The sequence below is a fragment of the Maylandia zebra genome, linkage group LG14 (genome assembly GCF_041146795.1).
Source record: "Maylandia zebra isolate NMK-2024a linkage group LG14, Mzebra_GT3a, whole genome shotgun sequence".
Lineage (NCBI taxonomy): Eukaryota > Metazoa > Chordata > Actinopteri > Cichliformes > Cichlidae > Maylandia > Maylandia zebra.
Genome location: NC_135180.1, coordinates 39,513,678 through 39,537,722, shown reverse-complemented (window position 1 = coordinate 39,537,722; position 24,045 = coordinate 39,513,678). Strand labels below are relative to the sequence as shown.

At 49.0% G+C, this 24,045-nt stretch overlaps 1 protein-coding gene across 2 annotated transcripts; it reads right to left on the bottom strand.

Moving 5' to 3' along the window:
• Positions 1-274: 274 nt before the first annotated feature.
• Positions 275-21,237, bottom strand: wdr62 (WD repeat domain 62). 2 transcript variants are annotated; one of them, XM_076873527.1, is made up of 34 exons: positions 20,943-21,237; positions 20,289-20,380; positions 18,131-18,193; positions 17,976-18,033; positions 15,864-16,031; positions 15,529-15,666; positions 15,259-15,441; positions 14,782-14,933; positions 14,523-14,709; positions 13,773-13,898; positions 13,548-13,702; positions 13,380-13,471; positions 11,882-12,007; positions 11,717-11,787; positions 11,415-11,536; positions 9,405-9,480; positions 9,210-9,321; positions 9,060-9,123; positions 8,875-8,982; positions 8,695-8,792; positions 7,291-7,343; positions 6,978-7,196; positions 6,707-6,780; positions 6,467-6,624; positions 5,835-5,948; positions 5,649-5,760; positions 5,438-5,510; positions 5,013-5,094; positions 3,422-3,547; positions 2,838-3,117; positions 2,173-2,348; positions 1,302-1,391; positions 811-908; positions 275-613 (listed from the first exon to the last, which is right to left on the bottom strand). In XM_076873527.1, exons 1-34 carry the CDS (start codon positions 21,045-21,047, stop codon positions 395-397), a joined length of 4,170 nt encoding a protein of 1,389 aa, XP_076729642.1. In that variant the 5' UTR covers positions 21,048-21,237; the 3' UTR covers positions 275-394. The 2 variants fall into 2 exon arrangements, with proteins under 2 accessions (XP_076729642.1, XP_076729641.1); XM_076873526.1 differs by having other exon boundaries at positions 14,523-14,712; positions 20,943-21,236.
• Between the last annotated feature and the right edge of the window lie 2,808 nt (positions 21,238-24,045).

Below are 24,045 nucleotides of genomic sequence, written 5' to 3'. Positions count from 1 at the left end.
CTGAATCCAGAGAACTGATGAGCTCTGGCCTCAGCACCAGGAGCGCTCTGGTAGGCAGCGCCCACTTCCTGCCTACTCTGAATGATTCTAAGGTTTTCACTGAGGTCTCCTGGCTGCATCGCCCCCCCGCCGGCCGCCTCGCTCTCATGGTTTTTTGATGTGATGTCATCAATCTTCACATCCCTTTGCCTTCATGTTCATTTCTGACCTGTTTGTAAAAGGTTCTGTATGAATAAAGTTTCGTATTCCCATCGAATTGAAACAGTGACCACAGTTAAAGTAAAAACAGCGTTTATTAGGAAACATGAAGTATTTACAGACAGTGATTCACACTCAGACACACACAGACACAAGGTGCACACAGTTTAATACTGATTTCAAATCCACCATCGGCTCACACACGCTTCATTTTCTCCTCCACCATCTGCAGCAGCCGCTCAGAGTACGTCTCCAGCAGAGACGCCGTCCTGCGGTCCTCCAGCTGACCGCAGGGGACGCTGCCACCCGACTCCCGCAGCACCTCCTGCATGTCAGAGCGAACTACGTCAAACGCCTCCAGCATCGCTGACGACACCTGGAGACGTCGCTGCGAGCCAGCGAGCGTTGCGCCGAGCTGCAACACAAACAACAAAGAAAACGTGAGGCGGACACTAACGAACAAACACAAACGCCTGCGTGACGCTTTACATTTGATTATCGTTCAGCGATTCAGAAAAACAACAAAAGAAGAAAAAGAAATATGATGATTCAAAGAAAAGTGACGATTCACATCAGTGTTGATATCCTAATAACAATGTGTGAAGAAGAAACCTTCTGGTAAAGATGGACAGCTCGTCTCGCCGTCGCCCTTAGCTCGGCGGCGATCTGCAGACACTGCACGCTCACCGACTCTTCGTCTCCTCCCGAACCTGCACACAAACATCTGTTCTTACAGCCTGAAGCACAAGCATGGCGTCGTTACAATACGCTGTATTCTTTCTAACAGCCAGCAGAGGGCGATGCAACGGACAGTTCTGGGAAAAAACCATTGACGACTTTGTGGTTCAGTAACTAATTTCAGAATTGTAGTCGTGCGTTTTGTCAGGATTATCCAGGGCATGCTCATTGGCTAACGGTCTGTCAATCACAAAGTATTAGTCAATGAGCTTTTGGTTTCACAGTAAGATCAGCCCCCCGTCATGGTGAAAGGGCGGCATCTTGAAATCAGCAGGTGACATCACGGCAGCTATGGCCTCTGTGGCGCTACACAGCGATCCAAGCAGCATCATCATCATCACAACTTTACAGAAAATTACCTTTACCTGTGAGAGTGGGGCGGAGCCTTTCCACCAGAGGGGAGGAGGACGAGGTGGGCGGGGCAGAGAGCAGCAAATCAGCTGATAAAGAAACATCTTTAAATGAGACCAGAAAAAGACGAAGCATCAGAGCAGCAGGTGTACAGGTCAGATATGAGTTACATAAAGATATGAGGAGAAAAGATAAAAGGGTAAAAAAAAGAAAGAAAAAATTACTGTAAATGTAACAATATCAGGAAGAAAATATATTTGTGTCAGAAGTTTCCAGCCAGGAGCATAAACGTGAGGCTGAAATGACTGTACAGTATACAGCTTTCAAAGCATTTACATACGGTCAGACCAATGAATGGTGCCCAAGTATTTTAACTGGACAAAGCTCAGACTACAACTGGTGCAGCTTACAAAGGATTTGTGTGACGGCACTTCTGGGACTGACCAATACTCAGAACAGTGAGAAAGTCCAGGGAACATTGTGAAGGTCTAAGAAGGACAACTGCAGATTTACACAAGTTAGGAAGGTCTTTAGGAGTCATTTCTGAACAGCTGCAAGTTATTCTGATGTTTCAATGCCAAGATCTGGAAGAACATCGAAACGGTCACCCTCAGATGGGATGAAACTGGTTAGGATGTTCATGATGATGTAAAACATCCATCATGGACCGAGAGGGTGCTGACCCAGAAACAAGCCCCCGCTCTGGCATTAACACTCGCAAGCTCGACAGAAATTTGCAGCTGCCCACATGGACGAGTCGAACGGCTTCTGGAGAAAAGACTGACGGTCAAAGGACGCGTTCATACCAGGAAAGTAACCTCTGTCAGTGCGTCGCAGCTGTGGCTACGATGTAGCTGCCATCACCTGTGTGTGTGTGTGTGTTACCTGGATCAGCTGGTCTTCGAGCTTCTTCCTTCATGGAGGCAGGGCAGGTGATGACCTCACAGGTGGTGGGTGTTGCCACAGGGGTCTGGATTAGAGTCTCCTCTGTGCTGCTGATATTACACCTGTCAACTATGAGCTGTGAAATCACCTGAGTGGGCGTGGTCCACACCTGCAGGCTGACAGAGGGTTTGTCGAGGTTGATAATTCCCATTTTTATCATAAAGAAACCAATAAAAAACAAAACGGATGCTCTCACCGACGTTCAGTGAGAGCATCTCACCCGCCGCCCTCTGATCAGTGCCTCAGGTCAGTCCCACACCAGCAGCCTCACTAACAGCTGCTTCCCCCCACACCCACCTGAGCCATGGTCTGCGTGACCCTCATCACTCAGGCCATGTGTGCCTTTGTCCTACGTCTGAACACATCTGACACGTGTTTCATTGTACAACAACAACAAAGGACTAGCTGAGAGTGTTATAAGACTTCTAGAAGTCTTTATTCATGTGGTAATAACTGTGAAATGAAGCGATTTTAGAGCTCGTCTCCTGCGAGTCCTCGCCTCTGCTTTACATGTGTGAGAAATGAGTCACCTTAAACCAGGGCTGATGGAAAATGTTCAGTAAAGACAGGAAAGCCCAGCTGGTGTGGGGGGGACCGGGGGGTACCTGCTGGTCTGGTCCTGGTGGTTGTCAGGTTTGCTGTCCTGTCTAGCAGAGAGCAGGGTGGAGGCTGGAGGCTGGCACTCTGCTGGAGAGGGGAGGTTCTCTTTGTTCTCCTCCAGCGTGGGCGTGGAGGAGGGCGAGGAGGTGGAACCCGGAGAGTCCCGGCTCAGTTTGGCCCTGGAGTTGGCTGTGGTTCCCAGGTATCTGAGCCGAAAAGCCGACGGTTGGTCCGCCGCCTCCTCGCTGCAGCTGTTTTGGGCCGTGATGGTCCTGGAGGTCACGTCTGATTGGTTAGAAGAGAGCAGAATGTAAGCGAGCTGCGATCAGAGCAGGAAGTGGTGTCCCTGAGCGCCGTTCAGAGAAGATCGTTTCACAGTCACCCGATTCTGTGAAGATTACTGATAAGGACAGTTACAGCCAGGCTTCAGATACAACCTCATGTGAACACACCGTCTGTGACCTTTGACCCCTAAACATTCCCACCACCACAACCATGATTTGCTGCACAAAATAAATAAATAAATAAATAAATAAATCGGAAGACGCCACACAAACACCCGGGTGCCCGCAGCGGCGTACAGACACACCTCCTAACGTCTTTCTGCACAGGACGACCAGCGCCGTGTTTCTTCTGCGGGGTGTGCCATGGCGATGGGGCTGATGGGAAATTTTGCAGGAAGCTCTTCTATGGAGGGCTGATTGTCGGCAGCTCGCTGTGAGCACACAAACACATGGAGTCCCTCAGAGAGACGTCCTGGAGCCTCTGTCGCTTCTCTTAAGCTGTTTAACTGTTACAGCACAGGAAGTGTGTGACGTGTGTGCGAGTGTGCTTCCTCTGCTTAACCACAAGTGTGTTAACTTTTATCAAACAAATGAGTGAAGACAGAAACACGGAGCTCCGGCGCGGCGCTGCAGCGACCGCACTGAACACTGAACGCGGCGCTGCTCAGCTCCAGCCGAGCTCTCCATCACATCCTTGCAGTTTTAATCTTGATTACTAACCTGATTAAACATCATCCATTATTATTTCCAGCTTCACCTCCAGATCGGACCGCGGCGCGGTGACAGTGATCTTCAGCTAACTTTGCTTTTAATTCACATTTTTCATATTAGGAAACAAAACCTGTGGTTTTAAAAATGTTATTCTGAACTTAACAAGTTTAGATTAAACACAAAATAAAAAGACCTTTGCAGCATCAAAACTCAAACCATCACGTCCGGCTCTTTTCATTTTCAGACTGGAGACTAAACTGCAATCTGTAATCAACCTCTGCCTGCCTTTCACACAGCTCACGTCTCTGCATCGCCTGTGTGTGTCTGCAGGACCGTCCTCACTAAAGCGGAGCAAAGAGGAAGCGTCAGAGAACATCGGCGGCAAACGTGCACACATTATCTGATGTACACTCACATCCTGCTCAACCACAAACCTCCAAGTCGGACGAGCTGAGACTCTAAACCTCATCTGAGGACGCCGCAGCACGAGCCTTAAGAGCGGCTTTGGGCGATACGAGAAGGTGGCAACACTGCTTTTAGAAATAAAAACAAAACGCCTCTTTCTATTAGACTGTAGATGAACTGAGGTCATGACTGCACTGCACCAAATTACCACCAGAGGGCAGTCTCTCCTGGGGGCTCAGCATCACTTTTCTGTACTTTTATGCAGATGTGCCAGCTGTTGTCTGTTCTACTCTTTGTTCCAATAAGAAATGTAACTTCATGTTATCCAAACAGAAACTAATAAACCTGAAAATTTGGTCTTAAAGACGGATTTTGTCAAATCTTAAGTTTAATTAGAACAATAAGATGAAATTATGTCTTTGATTTCTTCCATTTTTCCACTGAAATGTCAGGAGTCCACATCTGTAGTGAGACCCTGTCAGGTTATTTTACCAAATTTCATTAAGTTCAGTAAAACGACTGTATGAATGATTCAGATCCGAGTCTTCATCCACTGCTCCTTAATTGGCCGTCGCCATGGTGAACCCTGTCATTACTCACAGCTGTCAGTTTGTTGAAGCTGCTTCCTGAAACATGGCGACTGCAAGGACCAATCAGCTGTTTGGGAGCAAAGCGATGAGCGCGTGCCGTCGCCTTCCCTGAGTCATCGAGCCAGAAACGCAGAATGTGACCGAGCTGCTGCGACAGCTGATGCTTCTCAAGCTTTGACAGGAAACTCACCTCCTCCTCCCGCTGCTCCTCCCCCGTTCTCTCCCCCAGTCCGCCCGGCTGATGAGACGTCGCTGCTCGACTCGGAGTTCACCTGAAAAACAAGTTTCCTCTTCAACGTTACAAACCTCAGCCATGGCCGCTCTCAGGCGCGCCCCGACAGGTCAGAGGTCGTGTCCACAGCTCATGCTGCATTCTTGTAGCATCAAGTTGGAGGCGGGGCTCTGGAAACGCCCACATGCATGTAAACTAACTGTCGACTGTGCCGTGTCATTATTTGTTGCCTGAAAATGCTGTAAAATGAATTTGTTTTGTAACTGAAAGGAAAATTTGGAATGAGGCGTTTGCCTCGGTTTGAAATCCAAGAGAAGCGCTGAGCGGAGGCGCCACTCCTCATGTGGACACGCCCCCTGCATTACAGGCTTGTGTGCATTTACCGATGTGGTGCTGATGTTGCTCTCCTCAGAGATCCTAGTCGGGATGGAGACGGGAGGCGGAGCTCGGCTCGCCCTGAAACAGCAGCAGAGACAAGATGGACACAAAGTCACGTAGGAGTCAGAAGTGACGGAGGCGAGCGGTACCTGCAAGCCTGCAGTGACCCTGCAGGTCAAAGGTCACGGCTTCACTGTGGATTGTGGGTAAGCTGACCTGATTCTGTCCTGGAAGCGGGACAGGAAGCGGGTGGAGATGCTGAGTCGGGGGTTCAGGAAGTGCTTTTCATCTGGAGGCTGCAGAGTCTTCAGGTCTGTGTCAAACTTCTCTGGAAGGTCAAAGGTCATGTTAGCAGCTCAGTAACTGTCAGAGGATGGCAATGATGAAGATGTTGGTGTTTACCTTCGCTCAGACCGGAGGCCAGAGTCTCAAAGTGGTTCTTCAGAGAGTTTCTGTCCTCGTCGTCCTCCAAACCCAAACTGCCCACTGAGCTGCCCTGACTCAGGGAGTCTGTGTCTGAAACAGAAAGGGCGGAGCTTGTGATGACTCGTGATGGGAAACAGAGGAAGGTGCGCCTCTTATCACTTATTTTGAAAGGTTTGATTGTCCAGTTAACTTGCTGTAACAGATTGGATGCTTTTATTCTTAAAATATGAATAAAACTAATCAATTTAAAGCGTCCTTCTAAACTGATGAGGCACTTTACTTCAGTGAGTTCCTTTATTGTGAAAACCCCTCGATACTAGGCTTAAACATGTTGAACAATTTCTAACCAAGTGAAGGATTTTATCATGTAAAGCCGACACTAAAGCATTCTTTAACCTGAGGGACTTTTATTTTGAAAAGCTAGCATCTAAGGATTCCAGTCATTTAGTGTATCTAAGTGGGAACTTTTCCTATTTTAACCTGATATTAATTGATTTATTGATTGATTGATTTTAATCTGATATTGTTCTGTGGGCTTTTATTTTGAAACTCACCCCTGGGGGAGTGAGGCTCTGTTTTGAGCTTCCTGTAAAGGGTTAAACTCTGACCTGGATCATGCTGCTGCTCCAGACTTCCTGCTGATCCCTCAGAACAGGCGGAGTCTGGACTCAGCTGAGTCTGCCACACAGGCTCCTCCCCTTGACCTCTGACCTCCAGCTGGCTCAGTGACTGCTGTGGAACGGGAACACCCTCCACCTCAAACTCGCTGAAGACAAACATCGGAGCGTTTCAAAAACAGACTTCATGAAAACAGCAGCATCATCATCGTCGTCAGGTGTAACCCTCACCTTTCAGGGGTGACCGTGGTGTTGCTAGGATACAGGATGAAGTTGTTCTGCTCTCCACCTGCTGTCTGCACCACCTGAACATCAGTCAGTCAGACTCCGCCCACATTTCAGCCACCACAACCTCATTAACCAATTACTCAAACTTCAAGCTTTGGCCATCTCGACATGAAGAAGCCACACCCACCACCATCACAGATTGTAATGGTTGCGATTTACAGTCAAAAAAAATAATCAATATTAATATTCATTGATCCGGCAGCCTGGTCCTTACCTCTTTCTCCTCATCCTCCAGCAGATACTCCAGACTCTGAGGGTGGAAACCCTCCTCTTCTTCCTCCTCCTCCTCATCCTCCTCCCCCTGGCTCTTGTTGAGACTCGGAGAGAAGTTGGAGCAGAAGGTCAAAGGGTTCATCTGCTCCGCCCACCGACTGCGCACTTGACGAGGCTCGCTCTCCGACTGGATGGTGGAGGAGGCTCCGCCCTGTCCTTGCTGAACGAACACACACACACACACAGTCTATAGTGTGGTTGATCATTATCTGCGAGCAGATTGATGAGCTGAGGGTTAGAGGGCGGAGACTGACCAGCTTCTTGAACCACAGGGGGAGCTTCCCGTTGGTCTGAAGCAGCGGAGCGTCTGAAACAAACAAGTCAGGACAGAAAAGACTCATCGTTCTGGTTCTGGCTGATTCACAGAAACACTGGAAGTTTAGCACAGATGCTTCCTCCGGCCTGGCAGGGCTCAGTCTAACGTCTGAAGCTGTGAACTCCTGTCTGAGCCCGAGGGAGCGCTTTCAGCTCCTGCAGCTTTCAGCGAGTAAAAGAGGATATGACTCACAGCAGGAAGTAGCGAGCCGGCGCACGTGTCATCAGGAATCCCCTGACCGATGTGGGATCTGCACCAATGTTTGGACCGTCTCAGGTTTTACGCTTTCAGTTTCAGACTTGACCTGACAGGCAGCAGAGATGCTGAGGATAAGGGGAGGACTGAGGCCCACTACAGTGACAACCATACACAGCAGGTGTGGGAGGGTCTGCACCCACTTGAAGGCCAGCAACAGCACGACGTCAGAGGCTGTGCTTGCAGAGTAGCAGAACAGTTTGTCCACCTCAAAGCGTGCAGCAGCTCTGCTCACCCGGTGCAGGAGCGCGAGGCGAGCATCATCGTGTCCCGCCCCCATTGTTACAGCGCTCCACACGAACCTCGCCCAACAAGAAGAACAGGGGCGCAGTGCTAGGCTGCTCTTTGCTGGCTTCAGCTCTGCACGATGCTTCCTCTCACCACCTGCTGCTGGATCAGAGACTTTCTGTCTGTGTGCAGAAAGTCAGAGTGGGTCCCCATCTTTCCACAGCCCCCCGCCTTGATATCAGCTCGCCACAGGGCTGTGTGCCAAGCCCTCTACTGTACTCATCTCACACCTGTCAGTACAACGACACCGGCGTGGTGGGCCTCATCTCCAGTCCCAATGAGACTGCATACAGGGAGGAGGTCTGACGGTGGAGGTGTGGTGTCCTTTACACCTCCAACACCAAAGAGCTTATCACTGATTTCAGGAGGAGGATGTCCGACCTGCAGCTCATCTGCATCAAAGGAGAATGTGCGGCGAGGGCGCCCAGCTGCTACTTCCTGTGTGTGCACATGGACGCAGACTTGCAGTGTAAGTTTCTTCTGTGTGGTTTACCATGGCCCTCACTGGCCTCTCCCGTTTGTCCCTGAAGGGGCGCTGTAACAGCTGCTGTCTCATTAGGGCACGACATGCGGCGGCGAGGGGAGGAGACGTATTTGTACTGCTGCCCTGTGAGGAGCCTCACAGCGCTGTACTGATGCTGTTTTTGCACAGACTATTTATTCTGTGTCTGCGATACACCGTTGATGTGCGTCAGTACCACAGCTGCCTGCACAAAGTATCACCGTGTAAACACAACAAAGAGCTCAGCTGTTTGCTTCACCGGACTGGACAAACCGCTCTCAGTGAACTCGTCCTCACCAGGACACGGGTCCAGCCTGCAGGGAGTCCTCCGCTCCTCCTCCTCCTCCTCCATCTGAGGCAGCTGGGAGGAGGGCACCGTGATGAAGGTCTCCCTCCTGAAAAACGCCATGAAGCAGAACGTGAATTAACCCCAACATCTGCTGCACCTTCTGCAGCGTCCCATCGCATCTGACTTACCTAATGTTCGGCTTTTTGTGGGTTTCAGGTGCAGCGGTCAGCCTGACGCCCCGCCTCTTCCTCATGGTGCTGGTCATCTGAGCGTCCAGCCGCCACACAAACACACAGCTACACAAAGCAAAGAGTCGGTCAACGCTTTCCTGCACATCGGTCTGAGCAGCGCGTCGTCTGACCGCTGAGCTCACCTGTCTCCTGACACCGTGATCAGGTGTCTGCAGTCCTGACTGAACCTGATACAGGTGACCAGCTCTGAGGAGACAGCGCAGCACAGACACGTTTAGCTGACAGTTTAAACTCCTCAAAGACACGCGCGTGAAGCTCGGGGATTCGCTCACCTGAATGGCCGAACAGGGTGGCGACGCACTCTCCTGACCCGTAGTCAAAGATGGTGATGTTTTTGTCCGAGCAGCTGGTGGCGAAGAAGGAGCCCGACGGATCCATCTGAACCTGCAGCTCCGATTGAGACACATCGTTTCAGCCGTTTCCACAAGACACACCATAACCCGCAATCATTAACCCCGCCCCCTCACCTTCAACAGGGCCCCCTCATCGCTGGACGAGCCTTTCAGACACTTCTTCAGTTTTCCTGTTTCCACGTTGTAGACCCTGACACAGACGCACACACAGACGCACACACAGACGCACAGACACACAGACGCACACACACACACACACACACAGACGCACAGACACGCACACACAGACGCACAGACACACACACACACACACACACAGACACACACACACAGACGCACAGACACGCACACACAGACGCACAGACACGCACACACAGACGCACAGACACACACACACACACACACACACACACACAGACACACACACACAGACACACACACACAGACACACACACACACACACAGACGCACACACACACACACACAGACGCACACACACACACACACGCACAGACACACACACACACACACAGACGCACACACACACACAGACGCACACACACACACAGACGCACACACACACACAGACGCACACACACACACACGCACAGACACACACACGCGCACAGACACACAGACGCACGCACAGACGCACGCACAGACGCACGCACACAGACACACACAGACACACACAGACACACGCACACAGACACACGCACACAGACACACACAGACACACACACACACACAGACGCACAGACACACACACAGACACACACAGACACACACACAGACGCACAGACACACACACACGCACAGACGCACAGACACACACACAGACACACACAGACACACACACAGACACACACAGACACACACACAGACACACACACAGACGCACAGACACACACACAGACGCACAGACACACAGACGCACAGACACACGCACGCACACAGACACACGCACGCACACAGACACACGCACAGACACACACACAGACACACACACAGACACACACACAGACACACACACAGACACGCACAGACAGTTTTGAACCCGTAGCTTCGTGTGCACTACAGCGGTGCTCTGATGGCACCGGGACACGCATCAGTAACACACCTCAGCCTCTGATGATGTTCAACAAACACCAACAAAACAAAGATCAGAGCCAAACACGCGCCGTCGAGTGCGTCCAGGATTAGAGAGGAGCGATGATGACAGCGAGTGATGGAAGAGCTGCCCCGACAGGAAGCTGCAGGGCTACGAGCCTCTGCTTCTGCAGACTCAACAGCTGGACCCGCAGCGATAAAACACGCCGTTTTTATTCTAACGTCAGAAAGGTCGTGCTGTCAATCTCCATAAGATACCGAGGCTACGTCGCTTTCACGTACAGGAAATTCATCTTCTCCATTTTGCAAGGGGCAAAACTGTCCACACGGGGTTATAGGTCACGTGCTACTGAGGGACTGGGCTCTGAACGAAGAGCTCGAGTGACCAAAGCTTTAGTAAAACCATCCAATCTCATTTCCTGACCCCTCCCTCAGTGCCCCCCTGTCTCAGGGCAGTTCTTCGTCCCCACAGTTGCCAAGCGCTGCTCATTAAGGATTCATCTGACTGATGGAGTCCCACCCCCCCCACTGTCTTTACACGACAACATTAGGAGCTGTCAGGTGACTTGTTCAAGGTCGACCCTACAATAACACATACAGAGAAACCAAACAATCACATGACCCCCTATGAGCAGCACTTTGGTGACAGTGGGAAGGAAAAACTCTGTTTAACAGGAAGAAACCTCCGGCAGAACCAGGCTCAGGGAGGGGCGGGGCCATCTGCTGCGATTGGTTGGGGTGAGAATTAAGGGATCCAACCGGTCGCGGTTTAAATGTTTGAATGAAACTGAAGGTGCCGTCTCACGGAAGTAACCTTCCCTCAACGCCTGCCCCGTTCTCCAGATTACCTTCAAGGAGGAATCAGAATCATCTTTACTCGACTTTATCAGCTGATATCTGCCCACGTGATTAACAGGCCGCGTCGCCTCGCGGCCTCTGAACGAGCTGCGCAGCCACAAACCTGCTCTTAACGACACGTTTCCAGCAGCTGTGACCACGCGCAGAGTTTCTCACCTGACGTTTCGGTCCTGACAGGCGACGGCGACGTGCGTCCGGCTCGAGTCCAGGTCCATGTCGTACAGAGTCGTCTTCTCCACCACGTGGTGACTCCTGGAGAACTGCAGGCCCTCCGAAGTCTGGACCACGACGAGTCGTCCCGGAGCACGGAATCATGGGAAACGGACGGCGGCACCAATCAGCAGGTAAATAAAACCAGTCAGGAGTTTAACCAAAAAAAATCAGACTTTGCAGAAACAGAACAGAAATCGACCAATCAGAAAGTGGATCATCTGCAGGCGTGCACGAGGGAGCCTCACCTGCTCAGCTGTCTGGAAGTAGATGCTCTTGTCGGCTCCACAGCTCACGAGTCGAACCTCCGGGCTCTCACCTGCAGCACAGGTAACAAAGTGACATCGCTGGGAGAACACGACACAGGTGCGTATGGGATGAAGGGCGGCGTCGTGTGGGCGGAGCTGGGGTACCTGTGAACTTGACGGCGGTGATGGAGGCCGAGTGGTCATTCAGGGTCTGCTCCAGGCTGTAGTTCCTCTCCAGGTCGAAGACGTGGATGAGTCGGTCTCTGCTGGCCGACGCCAACAGCTTCACACCTGAAACGCCACAAATCGCGTCGTCACTCAGGAGCCGCCCCACACTCAAGCCCACCCCTGCAGAACCACGCCCAGCCAGCAGGGCTGAGGGTCTCTGATGGGCGGAGTCGTAGACAGGTTTGGATTACTCTGAGGCGCTGCTGATCTGCATCTTCACGTCCTCACCGACTGATAGGGCTGCTCAATTAATCGAATTTTAATCACGATTACGATCTGGGCTTTCAACGATCATTAAAAATGACTGAGCCGATTATTAGCCCCTCCCTCATTTATCCGCGACACCTTAAAGGCCGGTCCGTGAAAATATTGTCGGGCATAAACCGTCCGTGGCGCAAAAAAGGTTGGAGACCGCTGATTAAGAGGACCCGAGGGAAGCTCGGAAAGCTAAGCAGAAGTTATTTGGAGAGTGACTGCCGTTGGTTGAAAAGAGAGGTAAAAAAACTTCAGTGGTGTTGCACACTATTTTATATTATTTTTTAAAGTCATTGTTAACCCTTTAAAGCCGGTCAGAGCAGCACGCTCCGTGTTGTGTAACTATTTTTAAATCCCTGTAGAACCTGAACCGTGTAAGCTAGCGCAATAATTTGTTTTGCATATGAAACCGGAGGAGTTGTACTTACATCTTATGCCATCAGCTTGTCCTCGGTCACGGTTTCCTTCCACATATAGCTTTGCAAAAATTGCATAAAAAGCGCTTGCAGGAACAAAAACATAATATTCCAGAAACACGCTTCGCCGTTCCTATCAGCTGTTCGTAACACTTCCCACAGTGAAATGATGCACCTGCTGTTTTCTTTGCAAATTTGCATCATAGGATTGTTTTTTGTTTTTCCTGCAGTATATAAAAATTGCTGTATCTCCAAAATAAAACTATGAAGACACTCAAAATAAATTTCCTGTTGTTGTAAACTATTTTTTGCAACTTTATTGTATTTAAAGTTTTGAGGGATAAACCTCTTAAACTTCTCCAAGTAGAAATATATGTAAACAAAACAAAAGCGATTTTCAATTTTTTTGTAGTTTATTGCACTTTTTTGCAATTTATGTAATTACTATGGACTTAATGCATACATATTATTAAAATATGGGCTATAACAGTTGTATTGATGTATAGCAACTTGAAATGCTCCCACAAATGGCACTACAGCATGTAAAAAAATAATATAAGCTCTGGTGGACTTGGTTCTATAGTAGGTCTTAAAGGGTTAAATAAATATCGTCAAATAATCGTGATCTCAATTTCAGTGAAAATAATCGTGATTATCATTTTTGCCATAATCGAGCAGCCCTACCAACTGATGCTTTCAGATTTAAACGTTTGAGCAGAACGATGGCGTGTAGAACACTCGCCGCGTGTGCCGGGACATCCTACCTGTGGAGACCGGGGAGAACTCCAGACACAGCACCTCCGAGTCGTGAGCCTCGATCTTCACCAGCTCATCCAGGAACTGCAGCCCAAAGATCCTGAACACAGAAACAGAAACGAGTCAGCCGACCTCGTCCGCGTGAGCCGAGCTAACCGAGCGCGCTCGGTTCTCACCGCAGGTTTCCGCAGCGGTCTCCGGCCGCCAGGTGCCGTCCGTCCGGGCTGATGCAGAGCACTTTGATCCCCGCCTTCCCGTCAGCTCCCGCTGCCTCCCCCTCTGCCTGCAGGTGCTGCGTGTTTTCCCCCATGTACAAGATCCTCAGCAGGTCCTGGGAGCAGACAGGAAGTCGTCAGAGACGGACAAACACAGAGTGTAATTTGGTTTTGTCACTGCCTCACGTTGCTGTAGAGGTTTGTGTGCGTGCCGGGGGGGTCGGAGTGCCACAGTCTGATGGTGTTATCGGACGAGCAGGTGAGGAAGGATGACGGAGGCAGGCAGGCCGGCTCCGGCAGCTCCGGGTACACCTGAACAAAGTACGACGAGACCCAGAGTACTTCAAACTGCTCTCACCGAATCAACGGCACAGAAGTGGAGAAGCAAGAAGACTGAGCTGAGTAAAGTTTGACTTATCTGCCTGCTTTGTTTCGCTTAATGCGCCTCATGGTCAGTAACAGATGCAGTAATGGTTCTAGTAACAACTGTGGTGCTGCTGGCTTTCCTGGCAGTATCTCAGCAGTATGTGCAGTAATGCTCGTGTGTGATTTCCATCGTAGTATTCTGGAAACAGTCCTGTACCTCTGGCTGTACAGGCAGTGTACTTCGTAGTAGTTTCAGGAGTATTATTTCATATACTGAAGGAACATAACTAGCAGTTTTTTGCCTCTCAGTATTGTTGGATCTACTAGCAGTACTTCCACAACAGTAGTGTTGCCTCGCCTCTGTCAGTGCGCCCCAGGGTGGCTGTGGCTACAATGTAGCTGCCATCACCAGTGTGTGAATGTGTGTGTGACTGGATATGTAAAGAGCTATATAAATACATCTGTCTCTGTGAGTAGTACTTACAGCAGTATCCCTGCGATTCTGGTTAGTATTTATGGGAATATTTCTAGCAGTACTTCTTACAGTATTTCTTGTAGTACTACACCGACCTCGACGCTCCAAACACAGCCGCTGTGGTACAGAGCAGAGTACAGCTTCCTGGCGTTCCTCACGTCCTTGACGTCCCACACATACAGGCTGTGGTCGTTGTACACGCAGGTCAGGTGTCTGGCAGCGGGGTCAAAGGTCAGAGCCAGTGTGTCTGGGTACTGAGCACCTGGGCTGGCAGGTAGCAGGCTTCTGTGGAACAGAGTGAGCGATCAGCAGAGTTCTGCTGTACACCGTTGGCTTCGTTTGCAGTATCCGTACCCGCTCTGAGCGAGGTCGACTCCCAGGCGGTGCGGCCGGTGCAGCGTGGTGACATACTGCAGGTTGGACGGGCCGAACACTCGGACGACGCCATCGGCGCAGCCGCAAAAAACGAAGCTCTCGCTGACTGCCAGACAGCTCGCCGACGACGTCTGTGAAGGAGAAGAGCGGCTCAGAGAGGAGCGTCCGGGCGCCGTCAGACCTCGGTCAGCTTCAGTCATGTATGATATCAAATATACCCGCCTTTTAACTGTGCGACTTTAGGACCGCGCTTCAAAGCTGTCGTTTATGAGAACGCTTCCTGTCACATGACTCGCGCTCAGAGGTCTTTCTGATTGGTTCTAAGATTAGATTCCTCATGTTTGCTCATTACAGACATAATTAGCAGCACTGACAGTATATTTGGTAGTATTTTAGTATTATATCTAATCACACAGGTGCACATATTCAGGTGAGATGTGGGCGGAGCTTGCCGACCTTCAGGTTGACCCAGGCCTCCAGGTGTCGGCTGCTGTTGAACAGACACAGCAGGCCAGAGGTGGTGATGCAGTAGGTGTTGGACGCTGTGCGGCCCCGCCCGCACGCCACCCCGCAGAACACGCTGTTCTTGTGGTCGCCTAGTAACCCCGAGCGGCCAATCAAAGGCACCGTGCTGTTCACCTGTGCGGAAGGAGAAATCAGGTGAGCAGTGACTTCAGATGAAGGCGAGAGCAGCCGTGTTCGGCCGACGGGATGTCAGGCAGGTACCCGTCGTTCTTTGGAGGCGTCCAGGTACCAGAACTTGACGTGGCGGTTTCCCGCGGTGACGAAGTAGCTGCTGTCCTGGGAGAAGGAGACGGCGAACACGCGGCTCGACACTTTGTTGGAGGCGATGATGGAGCCTTTCTGAAAAGCAAGAGAACGGCGGCCGTCACAAACGTTACTTCATCGCAGCCACAGAGTCAGCGAGTGACTGGTGTGGATTCTTACACCCTGCACAGCTCCACTCTGCCCTCTGGTGGCTGCTTTGGTTCATGACCAGGTGAGCAGTGTGTGTGTGTGTGTGTGTGTGTGTGTGTGTGTGTGTGTGTGTGTGCGCTCACCTTCCAGTCCCACACGCTCACAGTCATGTCGTGCTGGTATCCCACAGAGACGATGTAGGAGCTGTTGGTGGAGAACGCCACGCAGGAAATGCCGTACTTGTGACACTGAACCTCGGCCACCTGACCTCCATCTAGCTCCCAGACCCGCACGCAGGGCATGTGACCGCTCTGAGAGAGAAGAACAGGTAACGAGTGTGACGCGTGTTTGTTCCTGACAGATAACCTTCTGTGAGGAGGAGGCTCATTTCTCTGCTTCCTCTGCACGAGTATCTACTAGGGGTGCAACGATACTCGTATCGATATTGAACCGTTCGATACAGTGCTTTCGGTTCGGTACGCATATGTATCGAACAATACAACATTTGTAATTTATTTGATCAATTTTCCTTCTGACGATGCTGTCTGTGTGGAGCGCTCAGTGAATCTGTGTTCGACTACTCCGCCTAGGCTGCACTGTCCAGCGCAGATCCACTGAGCGCTCCACACAGACAGCATAGTCAGAAGGAAGAGCGCAGGGCAAGCTAGCGAGACAGAAGTTAAGCTCTCCTTACAACATGGACCTCCCCCACTCTCATTCAGATCTGGCGTTTGGAATTATTTTGGTTTTCATGTGACGTATGACCCTGAAGGTAAGCAGTCATGGACTAAAGTAAAACAGTATGTTGAATGTGCCATGCAATGCTCAATTACATGGGTGGGAGCTAGTGTGTTAGCGCAGTTAGCTCGTTAACGTGTTGGCCGTCTAGCCCCATGCACGGGGCGATCGGCGGTAGCTCGTTAACGGAGATTTGCCGTGTTGTGGCGTTAAGGTCATTTCAACGAGATTAACCTGAAAGCACTAGTGGGAACATAACAAATATGACTGCACATTTACGCCGACATCATCCTAGTGCAAAGACAAAAACAACAAGCATGCTACTAACTTTAGCCGAGTCATTTAGACAGCTGTTAGCACATGATTCTCCTTATGCTGCTGAGAATATAGCCCAGAAGAAGCGGATAGTATAGCTTTTATTTTGGAAAGAGACATTTCTCTGTAATAAACTCTCTTTTCCAAAGATGAGTGATTCCTCAATCAGATACAGGGCTCGCAATATCGCTAGCCCGACGTCCCGGAGCTAGCGATTTTTTCAGTCGGGCTACCAAAATCTATCTCTGCCCTGCCCGTCGGGCTATTGTAGGAAGGAAAAATATATGTCAATGCTTTTGCATTCTTTCAGAAATGTAGCTGGGTAATTATGTCATTGGCATCGGTGAGCCACTGTCAATATGTGACATATTGAAGTCGCGTTTGAATTTGCGCTTGTTTTTTTGCTTTCACTTTGCAATCGTGCGAACTGTGTATAGAGAGCGACAGCACTGATCTGTGAGTGATGATAATTTGCGCACAAATTCCTCTGATATCGTCTTATTAATCGTTAGCTTACTATGCAAACATGACAAGTGAAATCTCCCGCAGCTTAAACATGTGAGAGGTTGAGGATATATATTTCAGTTCTGCTGAGCCAAATAAGACAGGTCAGGGTGAAGAAGTGACAGCCAAAGAAAAGCTTACCACAAAACGGAGAAGTTATGACAAATCAGACTATAAGGCAAAAAGAAAGTGCAGCTTTATGGTTTCATGGACAAAAGAATTTCTGTGGCTGCAATATGACGAGCTAAATAACCAGGGCTGCACATAAGTGGTCCGCAGGTGCGCATTCGCTGTCAAAATAAAAAACACGCACAAGGGTTAGGGTTAAATTTAAAAACTGTACTTTTGAGTTAAAATATATATTTATAATTTTAATAAATGACAAATTAAAAAGGCATGAACATTTTTTTGTATCGAAAAAATATCGAACCGTGAATTTTGTGTATCGTTGCACCCCTAGTATCTACGTGTGCTCGTGTTTTGTGCTGAGAACAACTCCTCTACATGAGAACCAGGACGCCCAGGGCCCGCTCCTGCCAGGCACTCCCAGGACATCTCCTGGCTGGCTTGGGAATGCCTCGACGTGCTCGTCACCGTGAACCCCGGGAGCTTCACCGGCTGCACGCCCGAGTTACCTGCACGGTGTCGTCATGTTAGGGGGAGGTAGGGTGGGCAGAGTCAGTCGTGTAGGTTCTTACCTCACCGGTGACCAGGTGCTTCCCATCGTGAGAGAACGCCAACGCGCTGAAGGGTTTCCTGAAATACACAACACAGGTCAACACTTCTGTCCTGAGCAACACGCCCAAAGATCACCTGACCTCGAGGGTCCGCCCCGAGCTCAGGGTCGGCGTACCTGGAGGCGCTGATGATGTGACTCTGTTTGTTCTTCTTCGGGTGAAGCAGCACGACGACACACCTGCAACACACAAACAGGTTCACTGGGGTGAACACCATCTGCTGCCAGCGCCATCGCCCGGGTCCACCAGGCAGATGTGGAGCAGGAACACTGCGAGAAAACAAACGCAGGCCGATCGGCGCCACCGGCCAGCAGCGAGCACAGCTCCATCCTCCTTTTCTGCCTCACACAGTCGTGCAGTCCTGGAGCGTCAAACACTGAAGCAACTAAACACCACAAAGACAAATAAAGTCGACTCGGTGACACGGAGTCAGAGTCCCCGTGACTGTAGTTGTTAGTATGTTGACCCGTTAACAGCCTTAAATTTGAAGTCAACCAGAGGACCGTTACAAACAGCTGTAGTTTCATCAGTTTACAGTCTGAGCTCCGGCTGCTTCGTGCTCCTTTTACTCTGTTGGCGGCGGGTCGCTGTGGACACGTCTGCTGCTTTCAGCTAACGTGTGCGTTACAAGAAGCGCTAAGTGTTCCTGCACATTCATCAGCTGGTATACGGCCCCGGTTCTCCCGGTCCCCGTTTATTCAGCCCGATTAGTGCTTTCAACCCGCCGCAGAAAAGAAGAATTAAAGTTGGTCTAAAGAATCAATACTTCCTATAGATAACCCAGGAAAGATCAATGCTTTAGATCAGATAAAGCAAGCACAAGCTGGACCAGGGCTCGCAAAATCGCTAGCCCGCCGAAATCGTGTTTGAATTTGCGCTTGTTTTTTTGCTTTCACTTTGCAATCGTGCGAACTGTGTATAGAGAGCGACAGCACTGATCTGTGAGTGATGATAATTTGTGCACCAATTCCTCTGACATCGTCTTATTAATCGTTAGCTTACTATGCAAACATGACAAGTGAAATCTCCCGCAGCTTAAACATGTGAGAGGTTGAGGATATATATTTCAGTTCTGCTGAGCCAAATAAGACAGGTCAGGGTGAAGAAGTGACAGCCAAAGAAAAGCTTACCACAAAACGGAGAAGTTATGACAAATCAGACTATAAGGCAAAAAGAAAGTGCAGCTTTATGGTTTCATGGACAAAATAATTTCTGTGGCTGCAATATGATGAGCTAAATAACCAGGGCTGCACATAAGTGGTCCGCAGGTGCGCATTCGCTGTCAAAATAAAAAACACGCACAAGATAAGAAGTTGCAACACACACAATATTATACTTTAATGTATAATATTGTAACGGAAACAAAACATCAATCAAAAAATTGCTCTTTTTTATTCGGGCTACTTAAATTTATTTTGGGCTACCAAAAACTGAAGAGTCCCTGCCCGAAGGGCTACCAGGGATTTTGAAATTTTGCGAGCCCTGTGGACTATTGAATGAAAACACCATCAAGCTGACTTTGGCCCACATGGCAGTACGTGTGACATCAGCATACCTGCAGAGAGCTCGTCACCCGTCTGCCACACTCAAGATGATTTGAAATGTGTGATTTCAGATCAGAGGGCAGCGCAGCGTCAGTGAAGAAACAACCTGACTAATATTTGACACTGATCTGAGGTCAGCTCTTTGATAACTTATGCAGATAACTTCAGGTTTAACTGTGAGTTTACAGTCTGATGAAGGCAGGTCACCATGGTAACTGATGCTGCATACCTAACGAGCTGGGTCATGTTCTAGATCAACAGGTGTAGATGGACACATCCTGACCAATCAGATCTCTCTCAGACCGTTTGAGTGTCTGAAGTCTGATTTTAAGGACGCTCTGCTGCTGCTCACTGTGTGTCAGAGACACAGCGGCTCCACCAGAAACATCCCGACGTCTGCTGTGGCTGACTGAGACTGCTCACACCGAATCTGTGATCGGCGTGAGGAAGACTGTGGGTGCGGTAACAGCCTCTTTGTTTCACTGACCTCAGAGGTTTCCTTCCATCTCTCAACCGGCTGCTGACAGCAGTAAAAACTGCTCATTACTGAGGTTTGACCTCACTGGTCTGAACCGTCCGGCAGCTCAGCCTTCAACCTGCCCAACATACTCTCCATCACTCATGACCAACCCAACCCAAACCTTGGGTTAAACCCTGAAGTTTACTCCCTGAACCACGAATCCTACTATACTGCACAGAGCTCTGGTGGCTTAAAGGAGGCGGGACTTACCCTGCAGGGTAGGCAATGAGTCCTGTGTTGGGGTCAGAGGTCAAACCACTGCTGCTGGCTGTGCTGATACCCAAGACTTTCTCCAAACAGACCTGAAACAATAACACACACAAGTCCATTTAAAAATCTCATGATTTAACAGTCCCACCGTGCACACAGGTCGTTTCCAGTGATATAAGCAGAGGCCTCCAGCTCACACAGAACAACAGTGCACACAAAAACACAGAGACAACTAAAACCGGAGTCATCTAAGTGAAACTTGTTTTCAGCAGATTGAAACTGATGTCAGGAACATTAGGAATCAGCTGCTGTGGGATCAGAGCACGCTGTTTACATGAATCTGTGCCTAAAATAAACTTTTAAGAGAGTTTGTGTTCACTCTCCTTCAGCATGGAGTCCGTGTGAGGAGGAGACAGCCTCTCCCTCGGTCTGTTGTCTAAACTTTAGCCTGTGGCTGTAGCTGCTGTAACTTCGCAGCGATTTAAACTCCGCACATTCAGACTTCTCACTTCCGTAATAACAAACAGGCTCTTAGCCTCCAGGCCTCTCAGGTGCTTTTGATACTGGCTGTAAGCTAACCCGAGCTCCTCGCTAAAACTCTCACAGCTAACGGGACTGTGACGCTAGCAGTTAGCCTGTTAGCTGAGGCTGTACCCGGCTGCTGGAGCTCCTCTTCCCCTGGCTCTGTCTGCTCTTCCTCCCGGCCGGTTGCTTCCTCTTCGCGGGCTTGGCCGAACCGCAGTCCGCTCCCTCTGCCATGACAGCAGAGGTACTTGACACTTTGACAAAGTTAATAGAAATACTCGGGCTGATATCAGTCTAAACGCCGCAGCGTGGGTACATAAACCTCCCACAAAGAGAGCTTCTCCGCGGGTGATGAACTGCTGACAGCCGCCTGCGTCGTATAAACTGTCGCTACAGGAAACCTGACACTTTTGTCTGCGGCGGGACTCCGGTTCAAACCAAGCCCCGCCCACAAAGCAGAGAACTAGCCAATGGACAGCGGAGGCGTAGAAATCCCGCCTAACGTCGCCAAACCAGCCAATCAACAATCCGTAGCGTCGCTATCGTCATCATTAGGGCCCGAGCACCGAGAGTGCGAAGGCCCTATTGTATCTGCTCCGTTTCTTATTATTATTATTATTATTATTATTATTATTATTATTATTATTATTCAGGCGAAACAAGGGCCTTTTTGAGGGCCTAAACATGCTCAAAAACTCATGAAATTTTGCACACATGCCAGGTCTGGTGAAAAATTTTGTATTTTAATGGTTTTACATATGAGCACTGGGAAATGGCTCTAGAGCGCCACCTATGCCTTGTTAAATGCAGCCCTACGACCACATCGTTTGAGCTACATGTATGAAATTTGGCACACATATGTATCATGCCAAGACGAACAAAAAAGTCTGTGGGCCCATTGACGCAAACCCAACAGGAAGTCCGCCATTTGGAAGAGAAGGTGACATTTTGGCTCAAATTTTGCCATTTCCATGCCTCGAACTTTAACGAACTCCTCCTTGGGGTTTGATTTCATAACCTTCATATTTGGTCAGTGTCAACTACACCCTTGTGCCATGTTAAATTGCGGAGCTTTTGAGTTTTCACAATACTATGAGGCCGTGGCGCCATGGCGAATTTCGATGACTCGCCATGAAAATCTTATTGCCTCTCATTTTGTCATACATTTTCTGACCTTGACCAAAGTGAACACATATGATAAGGCTCCACCCCTGAACATATTTCAACTGCCATATTTGACACCAGGGACAGCGCCACCTAGTGGGAACAGGAAATGTCATGTTTTACACTTTGGGGTACAGTATAGTGATGGGTGACATCTGCAGCCTCAAATTTCTCCAGGAAAGCCTTAAGGAGTTGGTCTTGGGTTACAGTGAAAACTGTGACTTTTCACGAAAGGGTGTGACCCCAGCAGCATGGCGAACTTTGATGTCACGCCATGAAGAAACAAATTAGTATAACTCAATGAAATCCAGTCTGATCAGTACCAGACTTTACAGGCATGATGTCAGACCCGCCCTGAACAGATTGATGTGCCCATTGTCGGAAATACGGACAGCGCCACCTAGTGGCAACAGGAAATGTCATGGCTTTAATTTTGTTGTACTGATTTTCACAGGTTCATCGTGGCCACCTCAAAAGCGGTGAATATCAACATCAGTCCCTCGTGATGCTTCAGTGCAAAAATTGTGACTTTAAACTGAACGGCGCACCCTGGTGGTAACGCGGTTCACCATGAAAGATGAAGTGGCTTTTGAGGGGCTTGGAAAGTTTATAGAGGCTTGAAATTTGGCACACACCTCCAAATGGATGAACGCTTTGTTGGCATGTGATCATTTTCATTGAATAGCGCGAAATGGCTCCACAGCGCCCCCTACAATATTTCAAAACATCAGCCCCTGCTCTGTGTTTCATCTATGAGTCTGACACTTGGTAAGCTTGTGTAAGATATCAAGATGTACAAAAAAGTCTCTTGGAGCAATATCCCAAATCCAACAGGAAGTCAGCCATTTTAAAATTAATGTGTAATTTTGATGACATTTTCCCCCCTTTTCAGGCCTCATACTTTGACGAACTCCTCCAAGGGATTTCATCATATTGAAGCATTCTTCAGGGTGTAGAATCTAAAGACCTTTGTGATGTTAAATTGCGAAGCTTTTTCCGTTCAGGGAAACGGGGTGGTCATGGCGGCACGTAGAGTTTCAATCACTCGCAAAAAGCAGTAATCTGCTGTCACTAAAAAACACAATGTCCAATCTCTCCCAAAGGTCGCAGGTGTGATGAGACTCGAGCTTGGAAATGTTTGTTATGCTATTTGTCAATAATGGTTAGAGCGCCACCTAGTGGCATGACTATAATCCTGGTTGAATAAGATGAAATGTTAGCTGGTGATTAAAAGCATGAAATCCATCAATGTGACATCACATCGGACGTGCCGGTTTGAGGTGTTGGCAGTGGCTCGACGTGCCGGGGGTGCGAGGGCCCTCATAACGCTGCTTGCAGCTTTAATTATTATTATTATTAGTAGTAGTAGTAGTAGTAGTAGTAGTCTATGGATAGTATAGCAATTTAGATATAATTTAGATATAGCAGTGATGGTTATAAAGTCTAACAGCTGCTGGGAGGAATGGGCCATAACGCTCCTCTGTGTACGCAGCAGTCTTTGACTGAAGGAGCGCTCCAGTTCTTCCACAGCTTCATGCGTGGGGGTGGAGACACTGTCCAAGAGTTCTTCTGTCTCCAACACCTGCACTGGGTCGGGGGGGCATCCAAGCCAGTGTTGGTCAAGTTACTTGAAAAAAGTAATTAGTAACTAATTACTGATTACTTCTTCAAAAAAGTAATCCCATTACTTTACTGATTACTTATTTTCAAAAGTAATTAGTTAATTTTCAAAAACATGATACACAACCTGAATACGCAATAAAGCAACAGACCTTTCAGCCCAATTCTATTTTTCTGCATAATCCATCATATGAAACTGAATCAAATGAAAAAGTCTGTTTTTAAAACTTGTTTCTTTAGTTTTAATCTTCTAACTTTTATGCACATTGCATTAAGCAAATATAAAATTATGTTCAAAAGTCTTTGACTTGCAGATATGTGTTTAAACCTATTTTCTGCATATTCCAGCACATAAAATAAAATAATGTTTTGTGTTTACACTCTTTCAAACAGATGCAAGTAAAACACAGCAGAAATAAATAAAATCAAAGACTCAGCAGCTCTGAGT